General features: G+C 36.0%; 1 protein-coding gene across 1 annotated transcript in view; it reads left to right on the top strand.

Moving 5' to 3' along the window:
• Positions 1-16,913, top strand: part of LOC138695787 (lon protease homolog 2, peroxisomal-like) — a 46,731-nt gene that overhangs the window by 505 nt on the left and 29,313 nt on the right. The window contains exons 2-6 of the mRNA XM_069819985.1: positions 309-402; positions 2,224-2,413; positions 8,724-8,833; positions 12,562-12,893; positions 15,951-16,128. Of these exons, the coding sequence (XP_069676086.1) occupies positions 309-402; positions 2,224-2,413; positions 8,724-8,833; positions 12,562-12,893; positions 15,951-16,128 (904 nt within the window). The remainder of the gene's footprint in view (positions 1-308; positions 403-2,223; positions 2,414-8,723; positions 8,834-12,561; positions 12,894-15,950; positions 16,129-16,913) is intronic.

Raw genomic sequence — 16,913 nt, 5'->3', positions numbered from 1 at the left:
TTAAACTATGATGTAGCAATATTAATAAACTCTGCGCTATTTAAAATGCTGTATTGGTAATTATTAAAAGGGAGTGCAGATAATACTCAATAGCGAGCTGAAATGTTATTTACAGTCGTCTGTCGGCTTGTATTTTTGTTTTTATATTACCATAATATTTCAGTTTCATGTAAAAATGTTAGTAGGTACGTCGTATTCACTCTTTTTATAAACATTTTCAACTTATTGTTTGCAATTCTTTTCCTTCATGTTTAAGACGCTTTATACCGGAATTTATTTCTCACTTTCTTGTGTATTTATTTTTATAGCATAGCGATGATAAAGAGTCGTCTTCTGAATCAGAACTCATTAGCAAGCACCATTATAGGAGTAATTCCCAAAGAACCCAGTGAAGACATACCTGTAAGTATTCAAGTCTAATCTTTTGAAATTTATCCCAAAACTATTATAATCTGTAGGCCAAACATGATAATTTTTAAGATTTTGATATTTATTTATTTTTGCTTTCTCTCCGTCTATAATAATTGAATATCGGGTCATTTGGTTCATTTTAGAATATTAAAATAATAATATTGAATATCGGGTCATTTGGTTCATTTTAGAATATTAAAAGGAATTTGTTATATTCCAATTTGTTTCAGAAACTTTACTATTTACTTACAATAAATGCTTATTGTAGATTGTAGACAATTTAATAGTCTATTTCTTTTCTATCACCAGGGACGTGAGAAGTATCATCCAGAGTCAAAAGAACGAATTTTTTAAATTTAATTTGTCTTACAAGTTATAGGGTTAATTCATTGATCGTACTAGATTTGTTCCATCACGGTTCAGAGTCGATTCTGAATTGCCTGCTCATGCGCAATAGCTCAGTGTGCGTTCCAACAAGACTAGAACTGATTCCGAACTGACTCCCAGTTTCCTGTTCCAATTTGATTTATAACTCATTGGGAATGAGTAAAATTGTAAAGTTGGTTCTCGATTAAGGGCAGGAACTGGGAATTCTGAACTGTTGACGCATGCGCGGATTGTTAAATCTGAAGTTACGGTTAAAATGCTTTAAGACTATACAGGTTAAAATAATAAAAAAAAAAAAAATAGTCTATCGCTGATAGCGATATATTTTACGACGAATTAAGTTCGAAAGATGAATATAGCCTAATTTTAATATGAAAAAAAAACTTGGAAGGCCGTGAAAAAAAGAGTTCAAAAATGTTTCAGTAACGTAGAATTCCTAACTAGTTCTGATATCATACACAACTGACATATGTGTCAAAAGAAATTCGGTATTAGTTCGGAACACATTTTGAATTGCTTGCTGGAACAAATCTATTGTCTGACATGTTATCTACATTCTGTATTAGCATTTTGTTTGCAATTGAAGATTACACGGGAAAAACGAACAATATCACAGTTCCATTAAGGGTGAGATAATGATATATTTCAGTATATTACTGCAAAATTTATTGGTGTTTCTACTTGAAATGAAGGAAATGATGAGTGTATCAGGGGTTTTAATTCTCCTTTACCACTTTTGGTAAAAATAACACTAAAGTTTGTAGTGATACAGTGAATTAGATAACGATATCAGCCTTAACGGAATTGTGACATTGTTCACTTTTCCAATGTACTCTTCAATTGTGTCGTCAGAATGACTATTCCCACCAAAATTCTTAATACGTTGATAACATGTCACACACTGTATGATTGATAAATTACAGTAGATCGATGCTAGCATGGTGGGTCTGTATTCAAATCCCAGTTAATCCACTCTGAATTTATAACTTGTGTTAGGCAAGCTGTGGTCCAGGCACCACGAGGGGTTTTTTGCAGGTACTACTATAGTTCTACGACATCCCAACGATTACCCATCATCTTATATTATAAGTAGTGTGCTCTGGATATTCTCTGACGAACTGATCTGTGTTTCTTGGTAGTAGCGACATCTCTGAGCTTGTCTCATAGAGTTCATGTGAATAAGGGCAAGTTATTGCAAAAAAAAAAAAAGAAAAAAGACTTAAATAGATACTGCTCCTGTGACTCTGGTGGACGCTTTGTGTAACCCTGACATTGAATAAAAAAAATGCCTCTTGCGCCTCTGGCGATAGAAAGAAGAAATAGGGAACATGTAAACAAATGATTAACAAATATCTTGAGTCCCATTTATATTCAAACATTAACCATATCCTCGTAATTGTGATATTATGCAATGCTCCCCCACAGGGTAATGCTGCCTTACATAGAAATGGCACAGCTGCTGTAGTGGTTCAAGTAACTGGGATCAGTTGGCCACAGCCTTCCTTTACTCTATTAGTGACAGGATTATGCCGTTTCCGTCTGGAGAAACTAGTAATGGAAGTGCCGTATCTTGTTGGAGTTGTGACTCAACTTGACAAACTGGTTGTTGATGATGGTAATTATAGATAGATAATATATATTTATTCGTAACAGGCAGAAAAATTCTAAAGCCAAATTGATTTTCCATTTATTTTAATTTATGGTAATGATCTTGGACACCTCGAAAACAGGAAACAAATGTAAAATGATGACACATTTCTTAAAGAAATGCTGTCCTCAATTTGATATGTGCCTCATCGTGTGAAATATTTTCGCTGTAAGAAAAATCCTAATGTAAACAATAGCACGTGACTGAAGTGAGGCTTCATTGGCCACTGTTTGGCACCATAGATTCTCAGTATGTGATAGATAGATAGATAGACAGACAGACAGACAGACAGACAGACAGACAGACAGACAGTCAGATAACCGTTGGAATACAATTATTCATGGCATCGTCAATGTACATTAATCTAACATTGATACAATAAATATTACAGTCATCTTAATGTATGGTAACATGTCACATGCTTATTTAATAGAATACTAGTTACTTAGAATATAATGTATTTAATCACTAAGCAAATAACGTACTACTAATACTACTAATTCAGTCAGTAATGCATAACACACTAGAATAGTTACTTGTAAATAAGATGTTGAATTTATTTTAAGAGATACATAATTAATTATTTTGTAATCACACACTAGCTCACTAGATTTTCTTTCTTCTGAGTCTTGATGCTGCCTCTCTTCCAGTAGGGTCTCCAGGCACATGAAATAAGAGAAAACAGAAGGGCAGTACTCACAAGAATAAATGGTTAAGATTTAAAACTTTATATTTAAATATTCCTTTGTGTACATTGGCATGTGTGTCAGTAATATATTTTTAACAGATTTCTTAAACATACTATTGTTATGTGCCTTGACATGTGGGGGAAGTTTATTATATAAATTACTGCCAGTATGTGTAGGGGTATTGAGAGTTTTGGCAAGTCTGTGATAATTCAAATGTATATTATTGGATGTCCTAGTATTGTGCTCGTGATATTCTGAATTTGTTTTAAAAGAATTAAAATTTTTATGAATAAAGCATACCGTTTCTAGGATATAAACACAGGGTACCGGTAAAATTTTAAGTTCCTTGAAAAGATCTTTACTTTCTGTGCGAATGGATACTTGCTTCATAATTTTAACTATTCGTTTTTGTAGTTTAAGTATAAGAGAAGATTTTGATGATGATCCCCAGAATATGATACCATATGATATGACTGAATGTACATAGCCAAAATAAACTGACAATAGTAGCTCAATGGGTGATATTTTTGAAAGGACTCGGAATACATAGCATAGCATAGTGTGTTCCCGCCTACTGTTGTACATTCTGTTTCATGTTAAACATTTCCCATTACTCGTCAAGTAGGCCTAACCTCACTACTATGCATTCGTTTGCTTAGGAAAGATTTACTTTATAATTACTGTAATTAAATTATTTTTAAGTCTTATGTCTTTACAATGGACAGTTGAGGATACAGAAGCCATACTTCAGTACCACGTGCTTACATGAACAACTAGGAGCTCAAGTGACGCCAGCTTGTTACAAGAACAGACTACCTCGGTATTACTGTTGGTATTCATCCGCGTTCATAGTACATAACAAAATATAAAAGTAGCTTTTCTTTTACATAGCATTTTACGTATGAGTGAAGTTAAATGTTTCATCATATTTAGCAACTAGAATTCAATTTTTTTATTTTCAAATAATACAAGATTATGGTTTACAAATACGAACTATACTTTCCTGCGCCATGTGAGTGTTTCGACTGGGAGCCAATCACGGGTATGACAGCAACGTGCTTATGTTTACATTAGGATTTTTCTTTCAGCGAAAACAGTATACGTGATGGAGCGAAGTGTAGTAAGATTAAGTCACAATCGGATAGGCTTGCAATTGATGAATAAGTGAAATTTTTTTCCTTACTTATAAAACTGGCCTTTAAGGAACCCAATAGGTTCATTGCGATCCTCACATAAGTCCGCTATCAGTCCCTATTCTGAGCAAAATTAATTAAGTCCCTGGCGTCATATTCCTTCTCCTTCAAATCCATTTTAATATTATCCTTCTATCTGTATATCTGTATGCCTTTTCGTTTTAATTCTAGTCTTTAAAATATGTACTACTACCCAATGAGACATGGAATTTATTCTTTTTAGTCTCATTTTTTATATTACAGAGAATGGATTTTGCTTCTGCATTGGTCTGACACTATACTTCAATTCTTTTGGTATTATATTTGCCTCTTTATCTCATTATATGGTTCTTTTCAATATTAAACTTGACTCTGATTGACTGGATGGTGTGACTTTTGGTGTTCCAAATAAGTACTTTAGTACGATTCTTGGCATCTCTCAGTGCAGTCCCTACCCGGAGATCCGATTGAGGGACTATTTTACCTCCGGAGAATTTTACACTGAGGGACTCCATGTATCATTAGCAGTGAAAAATATAGTGGGACTGCGTTGGTGTTAATGCAGCTTATGTGGGTACCTCTTTGTTACTTGTTAGCTTAAACAACAAGTTTAAGCCCCCTCACCACGACAAGGTGAGTACCCCTCATTTCTCGTGAAAAACAACAATTGAATAGACTACAGTGGACTATAGTGGACTTTATGTTGTCAGAAAACAGCTGGTTACATTAAAAAGATTGAGTAATTGATTCTATCTATATCTCGGCCTCCCCAAAGATCGTCCCCAATATAAGTGACAATTTTACTCCACACAATAATTATTCCTCCCTCTCACCCCGAATTATTTCTACTGGGTGTTGAGTTCAAAGTGTGTCATGGCTCGCTGTATGCCGTCATGTGGCTAGCCGATGAGCCTAGAGAATTCAATCTTCCTACACTTCCGCAGAGGTGTATTACTTATGTGCAAGAGAAGTTGCCTAGTAAGTACGGCGTTCATTCAGAAGAGTACTTACCGATACGTACGGTAATGCCAGTAGTGGCAGGAATGTGAACTGTTTCGAAACATGTAATGAGGTGAGTTTTTTCTTACTGTCGGGATATGTGGAGAGGGTCAAGATGATTACTTACGTGTTTGTTGACATTAACTTCGACGGTCAACATGGACACGGAGCATCGGATTTGTATTGTGGAATGTTGCCGTACGCAACTGATGTACGACTTGCCCACGCAAAACACAGTTCGAAAGAGGTTATGGTAGCACACAGACCGTACAGACCGCCATCTGTTGCTACGACGTTCAGGTTATACCGTACACGTTCTCAAGTTCAGATTGAACGCCTTGATCAATAGGCAACTTCTCTGACACAAAAGCTGAAACTTGCTTCAAATCGCTGACTCATCAACAGTGACGTCATGACAGACTTTAAAATGAACACCCAGTATATGTAAACAATTTGCATTCCATTTTAATCCATTTTTCTTCCTGTTTTTGCAAAGCCCAATTGTGGCTTAGTCAACTGATAACTTTTCATCTGAGGAGCCAAGAATAATGTCTGTAGCAGCAGGGAAAGTTCTTTAATACTTCGATTTGTTTTCTCATTCTAATTTCACTACCTATTGCTCCACTGTGACTGTATCTATCACCATCATTGCTGCTGCTGCTACTGCTGTCACCAGCAGCTTCTTACTTTTCTCATCATCATTATTGCTGTTGCCTCATCCCCTCCTGTGCTGTATTGCCTCCTCTTCCGTCCTATCATAATCATCATCAACATCTCAATATTCTTGATCCTGAAATCTCTCTTGTTTAAGAGGATTCTTCAAATAAAACAGTACAATTTACTGTGCTCTTTATTTCTTGAGGTACAGTGAAACCTCTCCTTATGGACACCTCCAAGATACGGACACTCCTCATACAAGGACAGAGTTTTATATCCCAGCTAAAATAATATAAAAATAATTATAAATTTAACTCTCGTTTACGGACACTCTCAGACACGGACGCGGACAGCTGTTTCACAGTCCTAAAGCTTGCTTTACCTCCTAACTGCGGACAGAAGACCTAATGTATTACAAAAATGGAAAATTTAATTTTGAGAACTATACAGAAATTCCTTAACATGAAAGAAGACAATATGGGTGTCATAGGCTACCACTAGCCCAGGTGGCTAGCTGGAAGCGGGTGGATAAACAAAGTCATAAAATTTAACCTGTCTGATGGGTCCAAGGTTTCTGCGATCGTGAAATTATATTCAACACATGATGGGTTTAGTAGGAATATTCTCTTTGCTTCAATCAACTGTACTGTTTCGAGAGACATGGCACCTGAATGTAAAGGTTAAGTTGAAAATTATAAATTACAGTACTGCATAATTGTAGACCTAAAATAAAATTGCATGGCACAGTACTGTATTTTCCTTTTTCGGTCTTATCTACTGTAGTTCAAAGTTGCAAAGAATTTACTGTAGTATACTGTATTTAGAATTAAATTACAGTAATAGATTTCATTTAAAGCGTGAAGGGATACATAATGCATATTATAAATTTACTGTTAGATTGGGAGACCTACCTCCCAAAAAAGGACACCTCCCAGATGCAGACAGATTATGTCCCTTCGATGTTCGTAAATGAGAGGTTTCACTGTATATCATTGCACTTCCAGGAATGGAAGTATATAAAAAGAAAATCTTTTGTTGATGATTAGGATAGTACAACAGTATAAATTTTCTGTATTTTCATCATTGTAGCCTATATGACAAAATTTAAACAGTTTCTTCCAGGCACAATTTTTAAAATTAAAGATGTGAATTTATATAATTTAGTTGCCTCTTACAGAAACTAAATGTAATGGGCATACAGCTCAATACGGTGTCATTCAAAAAGTGATCTGGGCAAATAACAGCTTGCTTAATGGTGATTCAGCACCTCAGTTTTTGGCAATAAAATGTCGCGATTTGTACATTTTATATTGCAGATGTAATTTATTATACATCTTGATTACACAACTTTTAACACTGTATCACTTCGGAATATGTATGATAAGACTTTCTTGTGTTAAATTTTAACGTACCTTGTTTACATGTTTCGACCTATTTATGGGTCATCTTCAGAACTGGCCGTTGTTGGTCTTGGTGCCTCTTGTTGTTTCCTGTGAGGGTGCATTCGTAGTGTAGAGTCAAAGAGTGTGTGTGTTTTGAATTGAACCAACAGGATTACAACGAAGAACTAAACACAATCAAATACATAGCACAAGAAAACGGATACAACCCTAACATAATAGACAACATAATACGTAAGACAAAACATAATCACAAAAAACATAAGAATACAACACAAACACAAGAACACAAAAAATACATCACACTAACATACGAAAACAAAAACACACACAAAATTGCAACCTCATTCAAGAAATTAAATTACAACATCGCATACAGAACAAATAACACTCTACAAAAACATCTTAACACACAAACAACACAAACAAACAAATACAACCACACAGGCGTATACAAACTCAAATGGTAACACCTGCAACAACTTCTACATAGGACAGATAGGCAGATCATTTCAAACACGTTACAAAGAACACATCGCAGCCATAACAAAATTAGAAAACACTTCCACATATGCAGAACACATCACAAATGCCAACCACACCTACAGAGACATCAACACAGACATGGAAATACTGTACATCCAACCAAAAAGCCAGAAACTCAACACACTAGAACAATATGAAATATACAGACACACGAAAACACACCCCAACGATATTCTCAACACACAACTCAATTTCAAAACACATACACTCTTTGACTCTACACTATGAACGCACCCTCACAGGAAACAAGAGGCGCCAAGACCGACAACGACCAGTTCTGAAGAGACCCATAAACATGTTAACAAGGTACGTTAAAATTTAACACAAAGTCTTATCATACGTATTCCGAAGTAATTTATTAGTTTACCTTAGTTGGAACTGTCAACTGCTGGAAATAAAGCACAACACTTTTTGTGTGATTTCTTCGTAATATACATATTATAAAAGAAGGTTTACTGTTGTAACATGATACTGCCTTGCTACAAATTAAACTGAACTGCACTGAATGGAAGTCAGCTGTATACTAATTCTCTAATGTTCACGTCCCTTCAGCCTGCGTTATGTGTTCATACTGCACAACACAAAACCATAAGCAAAACCTGTTTCCTGGCAAGTGCTCTGTATAATAAGTTTTGTTTCACTGTCCGATAAATTAGCAATTCTATCAATTTTCTGCTGATTACATGTTCGCATTACTACTGTTGGTTTGATTCATTGGTTTCTAGTGCTCTGGCACTTGGCTATGATGCCATTCGTTTAATACTGTATAATAATTAATTAAATATTAATAAGTACATACACTTTTCTCTTTCAGAGGATGATGATAATCAAGAAATCATTGATCTTGTTGAGAATTTCAGAATTGAAGCATCGAAACTACTTGGAATGCTAGATGTTTCCAATGCTACTGTTGCTAGACTAAAGGTATGTTCTACTCATAAATGCCGATTTCAAAAATAAAAGTAAGAGAAGATACTAAGCAGATCAGAACTAATGAGCAAAAAAGAAGTAGGCCTATATATTTTTCCTGGATAACTTAATATATGTTGTTGCCCTACACGACTGAAGTTATCATGGAAAATTAAAAGTAAAAAATAATATCAGTAACATGTGAATACACCAGAAGCATCACTGAAAATCTTTGCTCTAGTGTTCAATATGTTTGGTTCAATATGTTTGCCTTTGTTCCCATGGTAACTGAGGTTAGAGCATGTGTGCGTAGGGGTGTGTGTGTGTGCATGCGTGTGCGTGCGTGGTTTTTTTTTCAGCAAACAGCTGGATACATTGAGAAAATTGATTGCCAAACCTTAATTAACTTTTACGTATTACGAATTTGTATTCAGTTTTATGTACGCAAACGTAAATATTTAATTGAAGTCACTGAATATTCGTTTGATTATTAGTACGGTTCATATCAACAATCTTCAAACCTTGTACAGTATAAGATTTTTTCTCCTGTTATAATGACAGGAATTGTAGGTGTTGTTGGAATTGTAGGTATGGCGAATGGAAGTGTAACTGGCAACTTACAGCTGTAAGGATATCAGATAACAATTATCTTAAATGCAAATGGCAAGGACACGAACATACATAAGATTACAAAAGTCATGCATTATGTGTAAGTAATTCCTGTTACTGTAGCCTTCATGTTCATATACATATGGGTGTAAGCTATACAAAAATTACATGAATCCTGTAGATGTAGAAATAATGGAGACTCTATAAGTTTAAAAACATTTGAAAATCAAGTTGCTTACATGCTACCTAGTTCGAAAGAGATTTACCGTGGTTTTCTCAGTTGCATCTGGAAAATTCTTTCTTCCATATCTTACAATCACTTAACATTCACTTGCAGGTTACATTTAAAAGTTTTTAAAAATTTAAATGTTAGAGGGCGTCATATAATTATATGTCGTGACCAGAACATAGTACGAAATGGAATTACAAAAATTGGAAATTTATCCTTTGAAGATACCTTAGAACAGCAGTAACAAATATTAATGATACTCAAGAGGAAATTAAATGCAGAATAAATATGGAAAATGCCTGTTATTATTCGGTTGAGAAGGTTTTGTCATCCAGTCTGCTCTCAAAAAATCTGAAAGTTAGAATTTATAAAACAGTTATGTTATTGTTATTGTTTTCTAATGCCAGGTGTTTGACAATAAAGTCATTTGACCTCTTGCACTCCAATATTTTTCAAAGATATTGTCATGGTCAGCCACTGAAGCATAGATTTTGAGGTGTTCCGAATCCATTTCTTTGTTTGACATTCTGGGGGTTGTGTGTGGATGAAGTAGCCACCAAAACGTTAAAAATATGTTCACTTAAATCGGTTACAACTTGCCATTTAACCATTCCAATATGAAAACAGTTATATTACTGGTTGTTCTGTATGGTTGTGAAACTTGGATTCTTACTTTGAGAGAGGAACAGAGGTTATGGGTGTTTGAGAATAATGTGCTTAGGAAAATATTTGACAGGATAATGGAGAAAGTTACACAACGGAGAACTTCGCACATTGTTTTCTTGACCTGATCTAATGCGTTCTGTAACAACGTGTGATCCTTATTTTTTTTATAGTTTTACTAATTTGTTATTAGTGTAGCTGACTGACTTGGTAAATAGAGAATCTGTACTTTTTAGTCATATGCAAGCCTTTTTTTTTTAATTTTTTTCTAGCAGAAATTTGTCTCATATGTTCAATATACTACTGACATGCACCAGAATTTGGCGTTTTGTTTACAATAAGTTGAGAACTACTGCTTTAAATGAGCAATTATCGATACTGTTAGGAGTTGTATGTATATTACGTATCTTAAGAATTACTACAGTATGTTAATCTGAAATGATTAGACTAGTATTAAGTTATTTTCTGTCAGATACGTTTCCAATTCACTGTGGGCTAAAGCAAGGAGATGCACTATCACCTTTACTTTTTAACTTTGCTCTAGAGTATGCCATTAGAAAAATTCAGGATAACAGAGAGGGTTTGGAATTGAACGGGTTACATCAGCTGCTTGTCTATGCGGATGACGTGAATATGTTAGGAGAAAATCCACAAATGATTAGGGAAAACACAGGAATTTTACTTGAAGCAAGTAAAGAGATAGGTTTGGAAGTAAATCCTGAAAAGACAAAGTATATGATTATGTCTCGTGACGAGAACATTGTACGAAATGGAAATATAAAAATTGGAAATTTATCTTTTGAAGAGGTGGAGAAGTTCAAATATCTGGGAGCAACAGTAACAAATATAAATGATACTCGGGAGGAAATTAAACACAGTCAGTCTTACTAATAAATCGTGTATAGTTTTTATTCTAGACTTATGCAGAGTTGAGACAGAAAACTTTAATAATAAACCATGCAGAAGCGATGGACGTATAAACAGGCTGTAACTATACAATGGGGATTGCTTTGCAGTAGTTATATACACGAAACCCCTTGTTTAAGCGTTGTATATAGAGAAAAAATGGCCGCCCCTCTAACAGCTGTTCGTATCGACTGTCATTTTATGATGATGGTTGCCTAGTAACCAAAGAAGAACAAACCAAAGAGCACAGAATAATTAGAATATTATTACTATAGCTTGTACTCTTTGACCAAAATATAGTATGGTAATCGATTAGAGCCAGTTGTACTGTCGATACTTAACACGCCACACTAGAGCGCTCTACTGGATGCAATAGAGAACCTCAGATATTCTATTATCTTTCGTAACGAAGTAATGACGAAACTATGACGTAGCTGCATAACAGTTGTACTGCTATACGCGACGTATGTAGTGATTATTAGTAAGGAATTTATACACGACGTATAAATGAGCTACTCATTGTATAAGACAGTTAAAGTCTGTATATAGAGTTTTTATTAGTAAGACCGAGAATAAATATGGGAAATGCCTGTTATTATTCGGTTGAGAAACTTTTATCGTCCAGTCTGCTGTCGAAAAATCTGAAAGTTAGAATTTATAAAACAGTTATATTACCGGTTGTTCTTTATGGTTGTGAAACTTGGACTCTCAGTTTGAGAGAGGAACATAGGTTAAGGGTATTTGAGAATAAGGTGTTAGGAAAATATTTGGGGCTAAGAGGGATGAAGTTACAGGAGAATGGAGAAAGTTACACAACACAGAACTGCACGCATTGTATTCTTCACCTGACATAATTAGGAACATTAAATCCAGACGTTTGAGATGGCCAGGGCATGTAGCACGTATGGGCGAATCCAGAAATGCATATAGAGTGTTAGTTGGGAGGCCAGAGGGAAAAATACTTTTAGAGAGGCCGAGTCGTAGATGAGAAGATAATATTAAAATGTATTTGAGGGAGGTGGGATATGATGATAGAGACTGGATTAATCTTGCTGAGGATAGGGACCAATGGCGGGCTTATGTGAAGGCGGCAATGAACCTCCGGGTTCCTTAAAAGCCAGTGAGTAGGTATTAAGTTATTTAGTTTGATATAGATAACTTAGTCCTTTGCATCCAGTTCCTCAGTTAACTTTATGAGCACCTATAAGGTTGACTAGCAGTAAGTTACCCGAAATTTTGAAGAGCTGAAAGCAAATAGGTAGTTTGGTCGCTTGACATTTCTGCTTGTAAATGAAATAACTGTAGTCTTAAAGATTCTCATCATTTATGCCTACAGAAAATGCTCAGTTCATTGCCTGCACATCACTTGGCTGATCTTTGTGCATCCCTTGTAAATGCTTCCTTCATGGAGAAGCTGCAAGTACTGGATGCAGTGGAGTTGTCAAAGCGTCTTAAGATTGCTCTACCTCTGTTGGTGCGTCAGATTGAGGGCCTGGAAATGATACGCAAGTCACCCGAAAATCTCAAAGAAAATAAGTTCTCTGTTCCACAAAAGACCAAAGTCATGTTAATAAGACCTCAGCGAGGGGGATTTGTAAGAAATGGCAACCACATCGGCATGCCAACAGATGAAGAAGATGAGCTGCAGGAATTGCAAAATAAATTAAAGTAAGTTTTTTGTATAACAGTATTGTAAATCTTGAATAATTTCAAGGGAAAAATTGTTCCGGGGCTGGGTATCGATCCCGGGACCTCTGGTTGAACGTACGAGTGCTCTACCAACTGAGCTACCCGGGAACTCCACCCGACACCGTCTCAACTTTTCCCTTTATATCCACACAACTCGCGTGGGCTGATGAAACGCCAGAGACCCACATCGAGTGCACACAATCTCTGTGTGACTTGGAATTGTGGTTTTCTGTTAACGTACACAGTGACATATATATTATGCAAATCTAGTCTTTCAGGTAAAGCTCCCTGTAAAGCAGATTTGAATAATTTCAAGGGAAAAATTGTTCCGGGGCCGGGTATCGACCCCGGGACCTCTGGTTGAACGTACCAGCACTCTACCAACTGAGCTACCCGGCCCCGGAACAATTTTTCCCTTGAAATTATTCAAATCTGCTTTACAGGGAGCTTTACCTGAAAGACTAGATTTGCATTGTAAATCTTGATTACACAACTTTTTAACACTATATCACTTTGGAATATGTATTATATGTCTTTCTCGTGTTAAATTCTATCGTACCTGGTTAACATGTTTCGGCCTGTTATTGGCCTTCTTCAGAACTGGTTGTTGCTAGTTTTGGTGCCTTTTGTTTTGTTTCCTTTGGGGGTTTGTTTGTGTAGTGTAATGTGGAGTCAAAGTGTGTGTGTGTGTTCTGAAATTGAGTTGTGTGTTGAGAATTTCATTTGGATGTGTTTTTGTATGTCTGTATATTTCGTATTGTTGTAGTGTGTTTAGTTTCTGGCTTTTTGTTTGGATGTGTAGAATTTGCATGTCTGTGTTGATAAATAATTGATTAAATGGCGATCTTACTCGTGTTAATTATGTAAGCATGTGTGGCTTACAGCTGTTTCGGTGTTACTTGACACCATCCTTAGCCATCTGAGGATGTGTAGAATTTCCATGTCTGTATTGACGTCTCTGCAACAACTTCTACATAGGACAGATAGGCAGATCATTTCAAACACTTTACAAAGAACATATCACAGCCATAACAAAATTACAAAACACTTCCACATATGCAGAACGCATCACAAATGCTAACCACACCTACAGAGACATCAACACAGACATGGAAATTCTACACATCCAACCAAAAAGCCAGAAACTAAACACACTAGAACAATACGAAATATACAGACACACAAAAATACATCCACATGAAATTCTCAACACACAACTCAATTTCAGAACACACACACTCTTTGACTCCACATTACACTACACAAACACACCCCCACAGGAAACAAAACAAAAGGCGTCAAGACCAGCAGCAACCAGTTCTGAAGAAGACCAATAACAGGCCGAAACATGTTAACCAGGTACGGTAGAATTTAACATGAGAAAGACATATAATACATATTCCGAAACAGTATTGTATTCGTACTTACACAGATTATATTATGTATTTTATAAGGATAGCAAAGCATTGATATGAAATAAGTATTTAAAGCAATAGGTTTAGATACACCAGTAGGTGTTTTAATCTGTAACATGTCCTATATGTGTGATTTATGGTAGATGAAATGAATATCAACAGATACGAGGGTAATTTGAAATGTTATCGGAATTAAATAAAAAATAACGTACCTCAGTTTTTTTATTTTTATTTTTCAATGTATTCTCCCTGTACACTAATGCATTTAGTCCATCGATGTTCCAATGCCTTTATTCTATCTCGAAAATCAGATTCCTCTAGGCCTGCAAAATACTCTTCAACTCTGGCTATGAATTTTTTTTTTTTTTTTTTAAGAGAATCTCCATCCACCAAGGAAAATTTTGAGCTCAGGGAAGAGATGGAAGTGTGATGGAGCCATATCAGGCAACAATTCGTACCTCAGTTCATGTAGTGTTGCTATGGCGACGACATGTGTGTGGGTGTGCATTGTTTTGATGGAACAGGACTTTCTTCCTTGCTAAACCTGGCCTTTTTTCTCGTATTTTTTGCTATAGTTGGTCCAGGAGGATAGCGTAGTATTGTCTTGTAATTGTTTGACCAGTGGGAAGATAATCTATCAACAGAATCCCTTTCTCATCCCAGAAAACTGATGCCATGACCTTCCCGGCAGACCGTATAGCCTTTTCTTTCTTTTGTGGTGGAGAATCAAGATGTTTCTACTGCTTTGACTGTTTTTTTGTCTCTGGGATAGAGTAGTGGACCCATGTCTCATCTGTGGTCACAAAAAGTCTTGTTGGTTTTTCTGAAAACAGGCCGAGCATTGTTCAGACATTTGCACTCTGATGCATTTTTGACCGTGTGTTAACAGTCGCGGCACCCATCTAGAAGATAATTCTTTCATAGCCAATTCCTCAGTTAAAATGTGATTATGCCCGTTCAGATGACATCCCTACAACTTCAGCAATTTCTCGCACTTTCAGTCGGCGATCCTCCAAGACTGTTTTGTACACTTTTGCAATAATTTCTAAAAAAAAAACTGAAAGTTAGAATTTATAAAACAATTATATTACCAGTTGTTCTGTATGGCTGTGAAACTAGAACTCTCACTTTGAGAGAGGAACAGCGGCTAAGGGTGTTCGAGAATATATTTGGAGTTAAGAGGGATTAAGTTACAGGAGAATGGAGAAAGTTACACAACGCAGAACTGCACGCATTGTATTCTTCACCTGACATAATTAGGAACATTAAATCCAGACGTTTGAGATGGGCAGGGCATGTAGCACATATAGGTGAATCCAGAAATGCATATGGAGTGTTAGTTGGGAGACCTGAGGGATAAAAACCTTTGAGAAGGCAGAGACGTGTTGGGATGATATAAAAATGGATTTAATGGAGATGGGATATGACGGTAAGGACTGGATTAATCTTGCTCAGGATAGGGACCGATGGCGGGCTTATGTGAGGGCAGTAATGAACCTCCGGGTTCCTTAAAAGCCATAAGTAAGTAAGTAAATTTTGTTGTTGTTGTTTCAATGCCTAGGCAAATGACAAAGTCATTCACCATACAATGTAGTGTATTTACTTGTTTTGTACTTCTCAGGGCTGCGAAACTTCCACCACATGCTCATAAAGTAGCAATGAAAGAATTACAGAGATTAAAGAAGCTAGCACCAATCAGTCCAGAAAGTGGCATTATCCGCACGTACATAGAGCTAATGGCAGATCTTCCATGGTCGAAGTCATCTCTAGAGACATTAGATATCAACAAAGCACGACAGGTGAGTATAATTTTTAAGATAAATTTTGTTGTTTCTTCAGTATGGTAATAAGATATCCGAATATGTTGTTGTTGTTTTCTAATGCCAGGCGTTTGACAATAAAGTCATTTGACCTCTTGCACTCCAATATTTTTCAAAGATATTATCATGGCCAGCCACTGAAGCACAGATTTTGAGGTGTTCCGAATCCATTTCTTGGTTTGAGTTGCACAATGGGCAGTTAGGGGACTGATATATTCCAATTCTATGCAGGTGTTTGGCCAAACAATCATGGCCTGTTGCCAATCTAAATGCAGCTACAGACGATTTTCGTGGTAAATCGGGAATTAACTGTGGATTATGATGCAGAGAGTTCCATTTTTTCCCTTGAGATTGTGTTATCAAATTTTGTTTGTTGAAGTCTAAGTACGTAGATTTAATAAATCTTTTCACAGAGTAATACGTAGATTTAGTAACAGGTCTGTAAGTAGCAGTGCTGCCCTTCTTTCCTAAAGCATCCGCATTCTTGTTTCCCAGGATTCCACAATGGGATGGTATCCATTGGAATACAATTCTTTTATTGAGTGATATTAATTGAGAGAGCATTTTAGTTATTTCTGCTGTTTGAGATGAAGGTGTGTGTTTAGAGACGATTGATAGAATAGCTGCTTTGGAGTCTGACAATATAACTGCATTCTTAAATTTATTGATGTGGCATAGAAGATTCCTGAGACTGAGATATCCGAATATATGATGGATTCATTTTATTGTTTAAGAATAACATTCTTTGTTGATTATCTCTCCCT

Source organism: Periplaneta americana, chromosome 3 (assembly GCF_040183065.1).
Source record: "Periplaneta americana isolate PAMFEO1 chromosome 3, P.americana_PAMFEO1_priV1, whole genome shotgun sequence".
Lineage (NCBI taxonomy): Eukaryota > Metazoa > Arthropoda > Insecta > Blattodea > Blattidae > Periplaneta > Periplaneta americana.
The sequence above is the reverse complement of the archived record's forward strand: the minus strand, read 5'-3'. Positions and strand labels throughout refer to the sequence as shown.